We start from the raw sequence: 17,268 nt of genomic DNA, 5'->3' as shown, positions 1-17,268 counted from the left end.
ATAGAGCACTGGGCCTGGAGTCAGAAAGATCTAAGTTCAAATCTGACCTTAGATCAACTTACTAGTTGTGTGACCCTGGGCAAGTCACTTAATCTTTGTTTGACTTAATTCACTGGAGAAGGAAATGGCAAACCACTCTAGTATCTTTGCCAAGAAAACCTCATGGACAGTATGGTCCATAGGGGTCTCAAAAAGTCAGACATTACTGAACAAAAACACAACGTCCAACTCTACCTTGGAGCCTGGAACTTGAGACCCCCCTGGACCTGAGAGGCCCCATACTTACTCATTCTTTAGTTCTGATCGGGCCCCCCTTCTGGGCTCCCACCTTACCTCCTGGACACCTTTTCTTATTTTCAGCTGGGGATCAAACCACTTCTCCAACTCAGGATGATGGGTCTAAAGCCCCTCCCACCCTTCTCAGGGTAAATCCTGAAGATTTTATGCCTTTACAGCCTACCAAGGAGAACCTCAAGGGCACTCTGCAGCATCAGCCTATTCTAGCCCCCTTGGTAATTGAGCAGGGTCACAGCATCGCCAATCCAGCCCGTGGGTTAGTCTGGCCCTTCATTTTCTCTTCTCTCATTTTACTGTTCATTAGCATATCTACTAGAGAGCTGGACAGAAAAAAAATAAGAGGAGAGGAAGCTCTAATCTGCAGGTTGAGCAGCATGTCTGCAGCTGGGTGAACATGTTCCAAAGACAGCAGAGGAGAGGTTTGGAAGCTATATCCAACATTAGGGTATCTTCAGGTCCCTTTCTTTCAGACTTCCAGTTAACACTGTCTATTTAATTCTTTTGTTAACTATTGTAGCCCAGACAGAACTTGAAGAAAAAATCTTTCAAAGCAATAACACTTAACTATCCATCTCCAGATCTTTATCGATACAGAAAGACAGGGAAAGGGTCAGCTCTGCTTAGGCTGGTATTTCACATTAATAGCAGGTATAACCTTGTCCCCTTCCATCAGGGAATACTCATTAAAAAGGAGTTGAATAGGAGGACTGGATGAGGTCTTCTTAGTAACTTGCTATTTGGTTTGAAGCTCCATGAGTTCCTAGGTTAGACACACCCATATTCGAATGCAAATGCAAAGGCTGTGTAAATAGATTTTCAATTATCTGCCTCACTGCTCTGTTCCATTAGCATGGAAAATAGAGAGTTGACTCTATATGTGGGTTTCAAGTTATTACTGTTTCCCATACCATGGTTGAGTTAGTTATACAGGTATCCCTTGCAATTCATGATTTTTCCATCTGCAGTTGTAAGTATTCATGGTACAATTACCATGTACCACCACTGTGCCCCCCACACCCACAACTGGGATGAGACTTGAATTATTATTTTTTTTTAAATCATGGATCTTCTGTTTATACAACCAGGACTTCAGAATGAATTGGAAAGGAAGGAGTGGGGGTATGGATGGGGTAGTACTGCTCTCCCAATCCACCTTGTTACCTTACTAGAGTCTAAAAGACATGGAGGAGATAACAGCTCAACTGGGGGGTTAGGGAGCAAGAGAATGGAATAACATCCATGGCCCCTTAATGTAGGCTAAACCTTATTAGGTCAAAGATCACTACAGGAAGAAGCTTAGAGACACTCAGAATGACATTTTCTACTTCACTCTGGGGGCTTCTAGCAAATGGAAGCCAAAAGCTCTCCTACATCATCCCCCCTCCCCCAGGACCCAAGTTTATTCATCCTCCTGCACACACTCAAGTATGCCCAAAGGGTGGTCTGTGCTTCTTCTCTGGGCCAACATCCTAGGTTATCTGCTAACTCACCTCCCATCCAGATTTACAGATCTCCTTTCTCCTGTTCCTCCCTCCTCAGGACTCAGAATTCCCTCTCTTGCCCCACTCCGAGTTCAGAAACTCCTCTTCCATGCACTCCTGGGAACTGACCCTCTGTCCGTTCCTATAAATATGTGGTTGTAAAAATGGGGACTTTTTGTATGTTGGAAACCTGCTCATGTCAGCGACTCTTTTTACTAATGTACATCTTACTAAAGATAGTTACACCCTTATCATTTGTTGTTATCTCTTCCATATATTGCTAACTTGACTACTGCAGCTACCTCTTGAGAATGCACTTTGAGAACCATTGTTCCCAAGGATGAAAGGGAGTGGGGATCATAGGAGGCCTAATGCTAATTTCCCCAGGCCCTTTCAACCTTACTGGTGATCCAGTGTTACCTTTAAAGAAACTCTGTTGGCAGAACAAATTGAAGGTGAGGAGGAAAGAGTGGGTGGGGATGGTCTTGCACTTGCCAGAACTTAAAGACTTGGTCCCTAATGAAAGAGAGTCTAGTAAAGTCTATCCAATCTATATTCCACAAAGTAGAAAATATCCTCACTTTCTCAGTGATCAATCAGTCAGCCAATATTCCTTAAGTACTTCCTACGTGTCCCCACGCTAAGCTCTGATGAGACACAGAAAAGTAAAAACTCATCTTTGGAAGGCTAAGATTCTGGGGAGGAAAACAGTTCATGTCCTTCTCACCCCCATTGAGACAGTGGTTACTGCTATTCTAATGGCTAATGATGAAGATAGAGCTCTTGTTTTCCTCAGGCCCCAATAGAGGCTGCTAAATTATTTATTCCAACCAGACTACAGAATTTAATGTAATTTTTACAGGACTGTTTTACTCTGGGAACACATTCTAATGGTGTGGAGCCTACAATTTCTCTGTTTTCTCCTTGGGCCACATTATATTGCCCCTCTCTCCTCACCTTCCCAAGGAATATACATACGGAATCTACCATGTTAATTTGAATTATTTTTTGCTACTGTATACCATTCTGGAAGATGAATGAATTTTTGTCTATTTTAAATATTCATGTTTCTTTATAAACTAATATATCATCACAGTTAAGGGAGAATTTTTTTTTCTCTCTAACTATTTGAAATACACTATCAGTCAACCTGTCAGTGGTGTATAATAACTTGGGTTTGCAGTTCCTGGGTACCATTCATCTGAAGATCTCGGAGTCTCTAAGTGTCTTCATTCTCTTCTTTATAGTGTCACTGTGGAGGAGATAAGTGTTTTCAGTGTATAGTAGATATTGGCACATTAAGGCAACAAGTGATGTGCCCTTTATCACTTGTCACATGATGGAAGAGACAGGGCGAGGCATCTCGCCTTTTTTTTTCCTGTGGCCTTATGTGGCCTTGGAACAAAATTCTCTCCAGATATCCAGCCCATCTACTCAACTAATAGAGTAGGTTTACAATGAAGCTTATTGTAATTCTCAGACAGCAGCATCCCTCTACCCTTCCACCAGCTGCCAAGAGATATGCCCCCAAGAAAGATTTAGAAACTGTTTTAGTTTAATGAGAACCTTTTTTTTTCAAGTTTATAATAATAGCTGACATTTATAGAGCTCTTTAAGGTTTGCATAATGCTTTAGATGGATTTGTAAATTTTCCCCATGTACCACTCGGTGATGTTAGCTGACTATAAATTTTATTGTTCCCATTTTACAGATAAGGATTAAGATAAGATTAAGTGGCTTGTTTTAGTCATCCAACTTGTGTCAGAGCTAAAATTTCAACTCACGCCTCCCCTGATTCCATGCACATTTTTTCTCTAGTTTTTCCCAGACAGACCTCATTGATTTCATTGATATGATTATTAGGCAGAAATGTTATAGACATAATACATCTTGATATTTGTAAAGTTTTTGACAAAGTCTTACAGTTACATAACTCGTTATGTAATTGAATAACCATTTCCAAAAAGTATAGATTAATGAATAGATGCTGGTCTGTAGCAGAGTCTTTAGAGGCATGCCACAGGACTCTGCCCTTCACCCTGTCCTGTTCACCACTTTGTTTTGTCAGTGACTTCTGTGTGTACAGATTAATCCAGACTTGTGCAGCTTCACCAATGGTCCCATTTCTCCAATCTCCTGTGTATAGGGGAACAGGGAAAATTGCTGAGTTCCTGGGCTTTAGAACTAATCAGGTGCCTTTCCCCTTCCACTTCAGGTGCCCTGGGAATAGCACTTTTCAATTGCTCACTTTCTCTGGGGAGGGTGTATTATACTGGCTAGATAACTCCCTTGCTCAAAAATCTGCAGTGATTCCTTATTCCTTATCAGATAAATTTAGAATTCCTTAACCTGACATTTCAGAGCTTCCCCAACCTTCCACTTACCTCCCTTTTCAGCTGTAGCTCATATTTTTCCTCTCAACTCATCTGGCCCCACTTTTTGTCTCTGCATTCACACATGCCTAGAATTCATTTCTTACCCTTCTCCACCTATTGAAATTATTCTCATCCATCAAGGCTTGACTTAGGTGTCACCTTCTCTGAAAAAACTTCTCTGACCCTTCACACACACACACACACACACACACACACACACACACACACACCTGAAAATGAGCTCTCCCCACTCACATTTCCCTAGAATACTTTATATAGCTCTCTCCTTCCCCCGTCATACTCTATAGCTTTAGAGCATATACATTGTGTGTGTGTGTGTGTGTGTGTGTGTGTGTGTGTGTGTGTGTGTGTGTGTGTGTGATTTACCCCGTAGGAGACTGTCAGCTCAAGTGCAGAAAGAGATTGTGTGGTTTTTTATCTCCAGGGCCTAGCACAGAGCACTACACATGTTGTAGATCAGTCGTTTTTAGTTTTATCTGACTCTCCATGACCCCATTTGGAGTTTTCTTGGCAGAGATACCAGAATGGTTTGCCATTTCCTTCTCCTGCTCCTTTTACAGATGAGGAAACTGAGGCAAACAGGGTAAAGTGACTTACCCAGGGTCACACAGCTAGGAAGTGTCAGAGGCCAGATTTGAACTCAGGAAAATTAGGTTTTTTTTTAACTCCAGGCTTGGCACTCCATCCACTGCAGTACCTAGCTGCCCATTGTACTACACAGAGTGAGTTGCTTAATAATGTTTGTTGAATTGAGTTTTGACTGAAAGTTCATCCCCCTTCTTCTCTAACACCCCTGTGATTACCCACCATCAGACTCCAACATTTTCTAATAGTACAAAGGATTGTAAACAATGGTGAAATTGCTTCCTCCTTCAGCCTGCTGCTTCATTGTTGAATCCAACCAAGTTAATAATAATAATTTAAAGTGCCTCTGTTGCTGTCTATTATCTGGTGATCAAAGCTGAGACACCAGAGTCTGGACATGCTAAAGATTGCACATAATTCCTTTCAGTGACTTCATATTGCATTTTTGAACTTTTCAATTGCAAAAATGTAAAAGCAGGGAAATTTGTCACTAAGGCCCTGTTTTTATATTTCTGCAATTGAAAAGTTCAAACTACAGCATGAAGTCACTGAAAGAAATGACAAAGCAATCTCCAAATAGGTAATATGCTAGACCTCTGCCTTCCAACAGAGAGGTGGAGGACTTTGAGGTCAGAATGTCATATATACATCGTCAGTCTCTGAGCTGAAGGTTTTTGCTCACTTGTTTTTCTTTGTTGCTAGGAAGGGCATGGAGGTGAGTCGAGAAATGACTGGGATGTAAGGATAAAAGTCATCAGTAAAACATCTTTTGGAAAGAAAAGAAAACAAATCCCCAGGAATACTCGTCTTACGTTCTCTATTCCCTCCCTCCATGCATTTGCCCAAATGATCCTCCTTACCCAAAAAGAACTATATTCTTTCTCTGCCCTTCTGAGTTCTTATCTTCCTCTTAGGGTTATCTCAGGACCACTTCTATGAAGCATTCCTTGCTCTCCTGAGCTAACAATGTTCTCTTTGTTCTCAGACTTCCCTAGAATCCTTTATGGCTCTCTCCTTTTGCCACTATCACTTCCTACCTTGTATTATACTTACCTGTACAGAGCAATTATTCTGTGAGGAAAGAGGAGGGAAATAAGAGAAAGTATAAATGATGCATTTCTGTTTCACTGGTTGTGTGACTGGGGAATGCTGGGGGCATCCCTACAGTTATTTTCCTATCTCCTTGTAGCCAGAATAACCTGTGTGCTCATCCTTGTTGGGGGTATGGGAAGTGCCCCCAGGAAGGCGTTCCCCACCCTCCTTGAGCTGCTACCAGAAAGCGGGTGGATCCTTCCTCACAGAGCAGTCCCAGGAGGTGGGATATGACAAGTAAAAGTCCTGGTCAGATGGAGTCTCTTGCCCTGTATCTGAATTGATATTTTTGAATCTCATCAGTCTCTGTATGGAATTAAGAGAATACCCCAGAAGCCCACAGACACCAAACTTAGGGTGCTAGGAGATTAACAGGAGTGTGTCTGGATCAGGAACAGATGGTCTATTTCTTTATGACCATCATGAACACTATATGAACAAGTAGCAAATGAAATTAGTTCTTGTTGCTTTTGGGTGCACAATAAAACCAACTCCTCTGGTTTGCTTCTCTGAGGACCATCTGTTGAACCCCACTTCCATTCAGGTAGAACTGCCTTTATAGTGAGAATTTGGATATTGGTGTGGCTCAGTGTCTTCAGCAGTCTGGTTACTCAGGCCAGGATTTCATCTTTAAAGTACTAAGAGTTAAATTAATGTTTATGTTCAGGCTAAAAACTGTAGGGGATTTAAAACTCTCTGCTTCCTCTTGTTCCACTCTACAACTGTCACTTGAGAAGTGGAAGGAGACTGCTCAAACCTAAGGGTCATTTCATGCCTTATGGGTCACCGTGGCCAGGGAATCTATCCCCTACTGGTGATGACACTCTGTGTCCTTAGCTGATAAAGTTGGCCAAAGGACTCATGACCTTCCCAAGTTTTCCCAGCTTGGTGGATCCTACCAGAGTTTGTCCTCTGCAGGCACAACCTTTGACCCCAGGACTACCTCTGCACCTTGCTAAAGCCTTAGAGCAAGAGGTCAAAGAAGCGATTGAGTCCATCAAGAAAAAGAGGAAAGGCTCGCCCCCCTCCCCCCTGCGTAGTTCTGAAGCACATACCCCCTTAACAAATAGAACAGAATCCCATCATAACGCAGCCTGTTGCTTAGATTCACAATAGTGCTTGTTGGTCTGGTCACGTTTCCTGGAACCTAACACAAGAAACCCTCAAAGTAAAATAAAATGAAGGCCATAATATTATAACATAGGAAAGAAACTTATAGAACCCATTACCCCAACAGATGTGAGAAAGAGAAAATAGAAATGAAATGGGGTGGGGGGATTGCCAAACTTATACATTTGTCCAATTTCTGAAGTTTAAAAAAAAATTCCTAAGGCAAGCTGGCCTATACTAAGCTTTAAGGTTGCCATCAGAAAGGGTAACAATAGCACCCCAAGGTACAACTTTTAAAACAGTAAAAATGAATAATAGTTTATTCACAGATTGGCAAGACTCAAAGACTGTCTAGTCCAGTGGTTCTTAGCTGGGGGCTCTGTGCATTTTTATTTAGTACTTTGATAACTATATTTCAATATAATTGGTTTCCATTATAATCCTATATATTTTAATTTATGCATTTAAAAGCATTATTCTGAGAAGAGGTCTACAGGCTTCACCAGAGTGTGAAAGAAATCCAAGTTTAAAAAAAAAAAATTAAGGATTCCTTGAATAGATGCATCAAGGATCTGGCCTAGTGAGACAAGTACTTTGTTCCCACTTAACAATTTAACCTATGAGCTCAGTTTCCTGGCACCAGAATTAAATTGATCCTAAAAGTAAAAAAGGAAAGAGAGAGAGAAGGAAGGGAAAGAGAAAAGAAAGAAGAGGAAGGAAGGAAGGAAGGAAGGAAGGAAGGAAGGGAGGGAGAGAGAGAGAGAGAGAGAGAGAGAGAGAAAGAAAGAAAGAAAGAAAGAAAGAAAGAAAGAAAGAAAGAAAGAAAGAAAGAAAGAAAGAAAGAAAGAAAGAAAGAAAGAAAGAAAGAAAGAGAAAGAAAGAAAGAGAGAAAGAAAGAAAGAAAGAGAGAGAGAGAGAGAGAGAGAGAGAGAAAGAGTGAGTTGTTTGTGTCCTTAAACACCGTAGGGGCAATTTAGGTTTAAAGCTTGATTCAAATATCACCTCCTCCATGAAGTGTTTCCTGATTTTCTCTTCCTCTTAGTAATGTTCTTTATTGATATAGCACTTTATTAATATTTCTTTTACATACTTACCATGTATTATTTTGTCGTGGACATATTTGTGCATGGGGCCTATTCTCCTCTAGAGACTTTGCTTCTCCCCCAGCAAGTATATAACACATTGTCCTGCATGCAGTAGGTGCTAAATAAATGTTTGCTGAGTTAAATTGAATGAGGCAATAGCCACCCCTATGCTCTCAATGTTTGGGGAGGGGTTTTCCCTATCTCTAAAATAGGTGCCACACTGGGAGGCCATCCAGTGAGAGCATACTCTAGCTGTTAAAAGTAGGAACCATATGGGGGGGGGGGGGACAGCTAGATGGCACAGTGGATAAAGCACCAGCCGTGGATTCAGAAGGACCTGAGTTCAAATCCAGACTCAGACACTTGACACTTACTAACTGTAGGACCCTGGGCAAGTCACTTAACCTTAATTGCCCTAAAAAAAAAAAAAAAGGCAGGAAACATGTTTGTAGAAGACCTGGAACCACCATGCATCTCCACCGGATTTGTTCTTAGGTTCCTTGGGGATCAACAGCTTCCTTACTCTAGCTAAATGATCTATTTCTTCACTACAAGGCCCCATGAAAGCAATGCTCTTTCTGTTCTTTCCCCAGGCAGTACTATGAGATGCTGTACAACACAGCTGATGAGCTCCTGAACCTGGTGGTCGACCAAGGGGTCAAGTACACAGAGCTGGAGTACATCCATGCCTTAAATTTGCTGCACCGAAGTCAAACTGGGGTCGGGGACCAGACCACTCAGAACATGAGGCTGCAGCGCCTCAAAGAGATCATCTGTGAGCAGGCCGCCATCAAACAAGCCACCAAGGACAAGAAAATAACCACCGTGTAATAAACACCACTGTAGTACAGGAGGGGCTGTGCCCGCCACAAGCTCCTCCCGCCATAATGGCCAGTGGCCACTACATGTACCCCCACTTTTGTTTTAGTATCCTTCTTTGCTGTGTTATCTGATCAATTCTGCCCTGAGGAATCCCTACTCATATTCCTAGTGGAAGGAAGGGCTTTATTTTTTTTTTCTTTTAATACCAATGAAATAACTAAGAAAAGGATTCAGAGCGGGAGTAGAGATTGTGCCAAATGGTTGGGATGTGAGTAGGGAAGGAAGACCACCCAATTCTTGTTCCCTCCTCAGCATAAAAACACTGACCTTTGAGAAGAGAGTTTCATTGATCCAAAAGACGTTAGAAGGGTTGTATTTCGTAGACAAAAAGGTTCTTACTCCCTTTATGCTATTAATTTTTAGTACAATGAATTATCTAGCTCTACATTCGCACTCTTTGCCTTTCTCTTGCCAAGGCCTACCGAGGCAGTTAATTGAGTAGTCAAGGCAGACCGTGGTCAGTCTTGGGGCAAGGAGGTATGACCAGAATAGGAGGCCTTCCCTCCACCATCATCGGAGGCTGGATCCCTTGTTCCTATTCTGCCTCACCCAGGGCAGTGTTACTGTGGAGTGTTTTGTTAGCTCTGTTGTCTTTGTCTCTGCTTTATCTGAACCAAGAGCCATCACAACGAATGATAAGGAGTACAACCAAATGTGGAAGCGGGGATTTTTTTTCTCCCCATTTTCCAAGAGGAAATGTTCCTTAAAGGACATAAGGACTGGTCTATTACCAACAAGTGAAATGGAGCTGAAATACTGCCTTACTCACCGAGTCAGTCCCAGTAGCCTCCTCAGATTCACACGCACACACGGGCACAAAGACTTAGGACATTAATACTCATCTTGGCTTCCAAGTCCAGCCTATTCTCAAATTGACTTGTGTTGCTACTCACCTTTCCTCTAGCACAGCTTGCCCCTAATCCCACTCACCCACCACACTCTCGAGTGTTGTTGGTCCTCAATATGTAAACATCATTGAAACCTTAGAAAGACAATGCACCGGGCACTGTCTGTGGTCCATCTTATCTGTCGAGGTGGAAGGAGGGAGAGCCACCACACCACATGATGCCCCTGTCACTGATGGTCTTGATTTTCGCACACTGCTTGTATGACTTTGGGCTTTGGGGAAAATGGAAAATTAAAGGACGTTTTGAGAATCCTTCACGTTTGTGTGTTGGGTGGTTTTTGTTTCAATTTTATTAGGACCCTGTGGCCTCTGAGTTCCCTCCTAGGCCCAAATCTTTGATCCCATAATCCTCCTAAAAGGCAGTGTGGAGCCGGGATGGCCTGAGGCATCATGGCCTAGTGTTTCAGGGGCAGGCCTTGGAATCAGCTCCTGTTATATGCCCACTTCCATAGAAGGAGAAAATGAAAACGTTTCTGTTCACAAGGGACTTGCAGGACAATGTGGGTTTGATTCAATTTAATAAACATTTATTAAGTGCCTACTATGTGCTAGGCACTGGGGATACAAATAAGAAAAAGAAAGACGGTTCCTATCCCCCACAGAGCTTTATAAGAAGACAGCACACAAAAGGAGGCAGGGAAGGGGTGGGAGGCTGGGGACCAGGGGCTATCTTGTTCCACAGAGTTTAAACCAGGCAGTGCAGCAGATGTAAAACAGAATGAACTGCAAGTCGGCTCTCTGCTCTCTATAAAGGCATTGGGAGGAGTTTGGTACCCCTCACTCCAGCCCTCCCATCACAGGGGAGAGAGGCTGAGGGAGGGGCTATCAGTCCAGGCCTGAGTTAACAGCATGATGATGAGATTAGAAGGGGTTATTTGAACCCAAGTCATTTGAGGACAGCTAGGTGGCACCATAGTGCATAGAGGGCTGGGCCTGGTCATCTTCCTGAGTTCAAATCTGGCCTCAGACACTACCTAGCTGTGTGACCCTGGGCAAGTCACTTAACCCTGTTTGCCTCAGTTTCCTCATCTGTAAAATGAGCTGGAGAAGAAAATAGCAAAACACTTCAGTACCTTTGCCAAGAAAACCCCATATAGAGTCTACAAAGAGTCAGACACAACTGAACAACAACATCTGAGGGTCCAGTACTTGTTGAACTACATTAATGAAAATAATTTCATTACCACTTCTAGAATTTTCCATCCCTTCAGGTATACGCAGATAGGTCCTTAATAAATAAATGTTTGTTGATTGAAGAAACTTTATCCAAACTCCCCTTGTTTGTGTAGTACATTGTAAAGTTCTCCTCTGGACTGGTCCAGAAGACCTTGCTTGGGTCTGTGGACTTTTGTTCTAAAAATATCTCGGTAACTATTTCACTATAATCAGTTCTGTTTGTAATCCTGTAGGTTTTATTTTATGTTTTTAAAGCAAAAACTATTCTGAGAATAATAAGGATAATAGCTAGCATGCAGTTAGTGCCATAAGGCTTAAAAAGCACTTTACATATGTTATCTTAAATGAGAAGGAGTCTGTATGCTTCATGAGACTGCCAGAGGAGTCCAAGACCTTGAAAAAAAAAAAAAGTTAAGAAACCTTGGACTAGGTAACGCTAAGATTCATTCTATCTTGGAAATTCTTTTAGTCTTTGATTTACAGGCATCTTTCACTCCTGAATCCAATTAAAACAACGACTTTTGGGCATTTTCATCTCATCAAAATTTTTATCCTGCTCAACTGTGGGATTTTTTTTTTAAGTGACTACATCCCAACCTTGCTAGAACAACTGATTTCAGGTGTGTGCCTCATTATATGCATCCAATTTTAGATATAACTAGGTCTTTTCCACATCTGATTACATACCTCATAATTAGGCACATCTCGTGATACCCATACCTTATGAGAAGGCAACTTCCAGCTCTTGAAAGACAGGTTGTTACCTGCTAGAACTGAGGGGAAAATAACAACAACAAGCCATCAGGGAAAAAGTTCAGCACTCCCAAAAGCCCCCAACTCCGAGAACGGCTATGTAGCTAGTTCCTCACCCGGAGCTACTGCCTTGTACTATGCGTTTGTTCACAGCTGCCTAATCCTCTCTCTGTGTTGGAATATCCCCGCCTAGAGTCACTGTGACCTTGGAAAGAAAGTTTAAGGAAAGAGCTAAATTAAGAGATCTTGATAAGCCCTTGTTGTGAAGCTGTACACCACCAAATTCCTTCATGCCACACAGTTTCTACTCCCCTCCCTTTGAGTTCTGTCTTTTTGAAATCAGGTCCCTGTAACCATACCACATTTCCATATTATACCTCTTGAATCAGGGAGCCTAAGAACTGGTGGTCTTGGACCAGGGGTGTGACAGTGCTAGTATATCATTTTGTTAAGTGTCTAGACTTGAAGTGATGGAGAAATTTTTAATAATGCAAATAAACTTTAAAATATGTTGTTTGTCCTTCCTCCTCCCCGCCCCCCCGCCCAGCCAATTCTTAAGCATTTACCAGCATAGTAACTTTCCTTTGGAAAGTTCCCCTAAACATGGTCTTGAGCTTATCTCCTCAGAACAGTGTTGGAGCTCCAGCTATGGGCTTCTGGGGCATAAGCAACGACTACCAGTTGTTTCAGGAGTCAGGAGCAGGGAATCCCACTAAAATAAGGCCAAGAGGCTCAGTATAAGCAGCCAACTAGCCAGATTTGGACCAGACTCTGATGAGGACAGATACTGGGATTTTAGGAGGCACAAAACGATTGTCCTCCTAACTGGGTTCAGAAACAAAATGATACCAGATTCTGACAGGGGCATTATGGTGTAAAAAGATCCATTGAAATTGATCAATCTGTACCTCCCCATTGGTAACATAAGAGGACCGACAGGCTGGCCTCCTACATCTTGGCAGGGAAGTAGCGGATGATGAGTGTAGCGTAAGGCATATATCTTCAGACATCATCAGTGTGCTGATTTATGTTTGCTTAACTGTTGTTGTTCAGTCATTTCAATACTAATGGACTCTTCCTGAATCCATTTGGAAGCCAAGGCTCTTTGTACTGGACCAGGCTGACTACAAGCCAGTGATCTTTCTCTTTTAAAATGTTTTACGGATGCTCTTCTATTTTTTGACATGGTTTCTCCAATTTTCCCACAATAGAATTCTCTCATAGCAAACAAGTACAGCTAAGGAAAAGGGCAGCTGGTTGGTGCAGTAGATAGAGCTCCAGGCCTAAAGTGAGGAAGACTCACCTTCCTGGGTTCAAATCTGGTCTCAAACACTACCTGTGTGACCCTGGGCAAGTCAGTTAACCCTATTAACCTCAATTTCCTCTTCTGTAAAATGGGCTGGAGAAGGAAATGGCAAATGACTCCAGGATCTTTGCCAATAAAATGCCAATGGGGTCACAAAGAGTCAGGCACAACTAAAATGGCTAATGTGGCTTCCTAGTCAACATGAAGTCCACAGGGTTCCTTATTTATGGTTTAATGGTGCCCGTTTATATCTGAGTTTGACTCCACTGGACAAGATAACCTCTTAGGTCCCTTCCATTTCTTTATCTGTGACCCTGCAGCTAGCTCTGTTTCCTCATATATAAAATAAGTATGGTAAAACTTGCCCTTTTGTGAGGCTCAAACACGATAATGTAGATGAAAGAATTTTTAAGGTAACATAGTATAAAAGTAAGCTATATCATCATCAACAGAGTCTACTTGAAAAAATAAAATGTGTAATGGAATGTACAAACCTGAGACTGATTATCCTAATTTGGTAGAGATGTGAGAGATTATGCATAATTTGAAAAAGGTGTAGTAAGTTGGTTTTAATGTAGAGAAGGTATAATGATATGCCAAGAACAAGAGAGTATAAAGGACAATTAGATTCAGGAAATATCCCAACCTTGTCCTAATTAGGCATCAGTGTAATAAGTGCATAGTTAATAAGTGTGTGATCAGATGTGAAGCCCAGAAGTTATGCCTAGAACTGAAGTTGTTCTGTGATTCACATAAATGAATGAGGTTGTCCTCATTTGGCTGGGGTGCAATGCACTTCCTGGAATTATGAAAGGAATATGATGAGATGTCTACCATCGGGTTATCCCTGGAAACAAAATGTTGTAATGAGATGCACACACCAGACAGCAGTTGCTCCAACCAGGCAGAGATGTAATGGGATGTGCCTAATTATCAAGGATGTAGTAAGATGCAAAACCCACCAGATTTAAGCCTGAAATAAAGAGGTGTAATGAGATGCAAACACCTGAAAGGAGTTTCTGCTAAGTGGGCTTGGGTGTAATGAGATGCACATAATTTGAAGGATTGTAGTATGAGGCCAAAACAACTGAGTGAGGGCAGGAAATTTAAAAGGTGTAATGAGGTAGGCATCTGGAGCAGGTTGTCCACAGTCCGGCTGGGCTGTAATGAGATATACATCCTTCAGTGAGTTCCAAGTCCAACAGATATAATTTATTGACAGTTAAAAATGAGATGGAAAACAAATAAAACAGTGAAAACAGAAAAACAGAGCAAAGGAAGGGCCCCCACTGGAGGTGGCTGTCCTAATTGGATTGGGATGTGTGTAAATGCACATCATTAGCAAGGGATATGGGGGTGGGGGGGAATCACCATGAAAAAGAATATTTCTAAAACTGTTAAGGGCTAAAATTCTAGCTAAACTGTCTAAAATATCTAATGAGTGGTAGCCAATAAATTATAAGCTTTAGCAAGAGTTAGACTTTTAAGCATTTATTAAGGAGAATAAGAATTTGGTAAAGAGAGAGAGAAAGGCCTAGATTTCTATCTATTAAAGGGAGAGCACATTTTTAGCTCCCTTCTCCACCAGAGTCCAGAGGAAAGAGCACCAGTCTCCTCCTTCCTCCTCCCACTACTCCGCGTCACTTCCTGATACCAAAGAAAAGACTCCTGGTCTTGCCCTCAAAGACCTTCGCTTCATGGGCAGAACTCTTCTACAGTAAGTATCCAGCAGGTGGCGTTATTCCAATCGTTACAAAACTAAAGGGGTGAAATGAAAACACATACCCCTGAAAATAGTTATCCTACTTTACCTAGGGCAGAATGAGATGTGGAGGCAGCCTAGGGTAGTGGATAAAGGGACCCACCTTAGAGCCAAAAAGACCTGTGTTCAAGCTCTAAGCAAGTCACTTAATTTTAAAGCCTCCTTGACAACTATCTAAGACTTAAGTTACAAATTAGTTGCTGATTTTCATGGGGGAAGACATTTCCTCAGAGGAGTTCCCTACATAGATGAAATCTAAGGTCTGGCTCTCTACCCCATCCTCAAATAAAAACAATTAACAATTTTATGGAGGTGAGGAAGACAATCCTGAGTCTTGGGTGGAAATGAAAAGGAGTAATGAGATGTTCACACTTGGATTGGGTAGAGCCATCATCAGCCCTCACATTCTACAGATCAAACACATTCAAACATTGTCTTTTTCCTGTTTGAATTTAAGTTCTTTGAGGTCAAGTCCTGTTTCTCTTTTGTCTTTGCACTCCCAGTGCCTAGCACAAGGCCTGGCACATAGCAGGTACTTAATAAGTGTTGATGGACTGATGATTGAAGTCGGCAATCCAAGTATTATCCCCTTTTTCATGATGAGGAAATGGAGGCTTAAAGAAACCTATTGGCTTGACAGTGGTTACAAAGGCTATAAGTCCCAGAATTGGAATCAGAATCTAGGTTTTCTGACTCCTAGCCCACAGCTATTTCTACTATGTTAAAACTGCTTCAGAAGCAAATGGCATCAGAAACCAGATTACAATTAAAGAGGGTGATAAGGAAAAAGAAGCAAAAAGAAGTTCATTCCTGGAGTGATACAGTTTGCCCCAACTTTTCTCTTGATTTCTTTTCCCATCTTCCCTCATTTTATTTTTAGAACAGTGATTCCATGTGGATAATTTTCAGTCCAATGCCTCCAGCTATTCAGAAAGCCACTATGTGGGTGTAACAAATAAATAAAAGTATCTGGTGTTATTCATATTAATAATTCTTAAACAATGATGCAGGGTCAAGAATCTTTAGCCAATAAGGGGCGTATGCACATTCATACTCTTCAGCTTTCTTTGAGACTACAATCAACTCATCAGACTGACCCATTTTTCTCCTATTGGGACTTTCAGTTCCTCTGCCATTATGGCATACTGTACAAAGTCTGTGAATTGAGTTGTTTTCATCCTCTGTCAACCTGGTTCCATTTACAAAAACATAAAATGACTGGAGGAAAATCTATTTTCTGTTTTTCCATTCCCTTCCCTGACAACTTAGGGTTATGTTAAACTTCCCAGCTGTCCTAATGGAAGCAATTGTTAATGTCTTCGAATGAGAGCTGAAATTACTTTTTTAAGATTAGAGAATGTAACATTAAAAAGCACCATTTTCAGGGACTAATAAAGCAAAGTGATGAGCCTTTGGGTGATGAAACAGCTGACTTTCACTCATCTATGACATGATATGATATTTTCATATGGTTCTAGAAATGACCATACATTTTTATGATGTTATCATGGCGGGGTATTAATTACCTTGTTATTTTTTCTTTTTAAAAATTTGATGACTATTATTTTTACAGCACATTTATTTCTTAATATACTCCTTTTCTCCAACCCAATAAGCCTTTCTTCTCTCTCTCTCTCTCTCTCTCTCTCTCTCTCTATATATATATATATATATATATATATATATATATATATATATATACACAGAGATATATACATACACATACATATATGTATATATACACACAGAGATATATACATACACATACATATATGTATATATACACATACATATACATGCTCATACACATATACATGTAAAAATAAAAAGTGGGCTACCCTGAGGTAGTTGTGTGATTTCCTTCCTTGGAGATGTTTTAAGGAGAAGGGAGATACCAATTGCCTGAAGTGGCTTTAGAGGATCAATTGATCAATTTATTAATGCCTACTCTGTGCTAGGCTAGGCACCATGCCAGGCACAAGGAATGAAATAATCCCTTCTCAGGGAACTTACATTCTAAGTCTTCTGGCTCCTTGGTTCCTTCCAGTATATTGTCTTAAAATATTATTTGATAAATGCTAAAGTGAGGCATAATGAAATTTAAGTTATCAATAATATCTCAAAGGTCTGACACTCTTTCTCAATTTCCAAAAGGGTCTGGCTTTGAAGAACTTCATTGACTTTGAACATGATTTCCATTCACCCCAGAAGCAGCAGATAACAACTTTTATACAGTAGAGGTATGTGAAGATGAAGCCATGGTTCAGGAACCAGGTAGACAGACAGAGTCAGGGGACACATAGCTTACTGGTGGTCTGGAGAAGTAGTGAGTCAGCCAATAGGAAGGTGGAAAAGAACCAGGAGACCCCAAGTAGACAAAGAAGGAGACAGAGTGCATAGTGAACTAGCTGAACAAGAATGAGGAGAGTGGTAACA

The 17,268-nt window shown here is 41.3% G+C and overlaps 1 protein-coding gene across 1 annotated transcript in view; it reads left to right on the top strand.

Annotated features, from left to right (window-relative positions):
- EXOC4 (exocyst complex component 4) overlaps positions 1-10,092 on the top strand; it is a 911,169-nt gene extending 901,077 nt beyond the window's left edge. The window contains exon 18 of the mRNA XM_043968219.1: positions 8,640-10,092. Coding sequence (XP_043824154.1) covers positions 8,640-8,877 — 238 coding nt within the window. The 3' untranslated portion in view covers positions 8,878-10,092. The remainder of the gene's footprint in view (positions 1-8,639) is intronic.
- Positions 10,093-17,268: the final 7,176 nt, after the last annotated feature.

Source organism: Dromiciops gliroides, chromosome 5 (genome assembly GCF_019393635.1).
Source record: "Dromiciops gliroides isolate mDroGli1 chromosome 5, mDroGli1.pri, whole genome shotgun sequence".
Lineage (NCBI taxonomy): Eukaryota > Metazoa > Chordata > Mammalia > Microbiotheria > Microbiotheriidae > Dromiciops > Dromiciops gliroides.
Note: the sequence above shows the minus strand (reverse complement) of the source record. Positions and strands in the feature narration are given on the sequence as shown.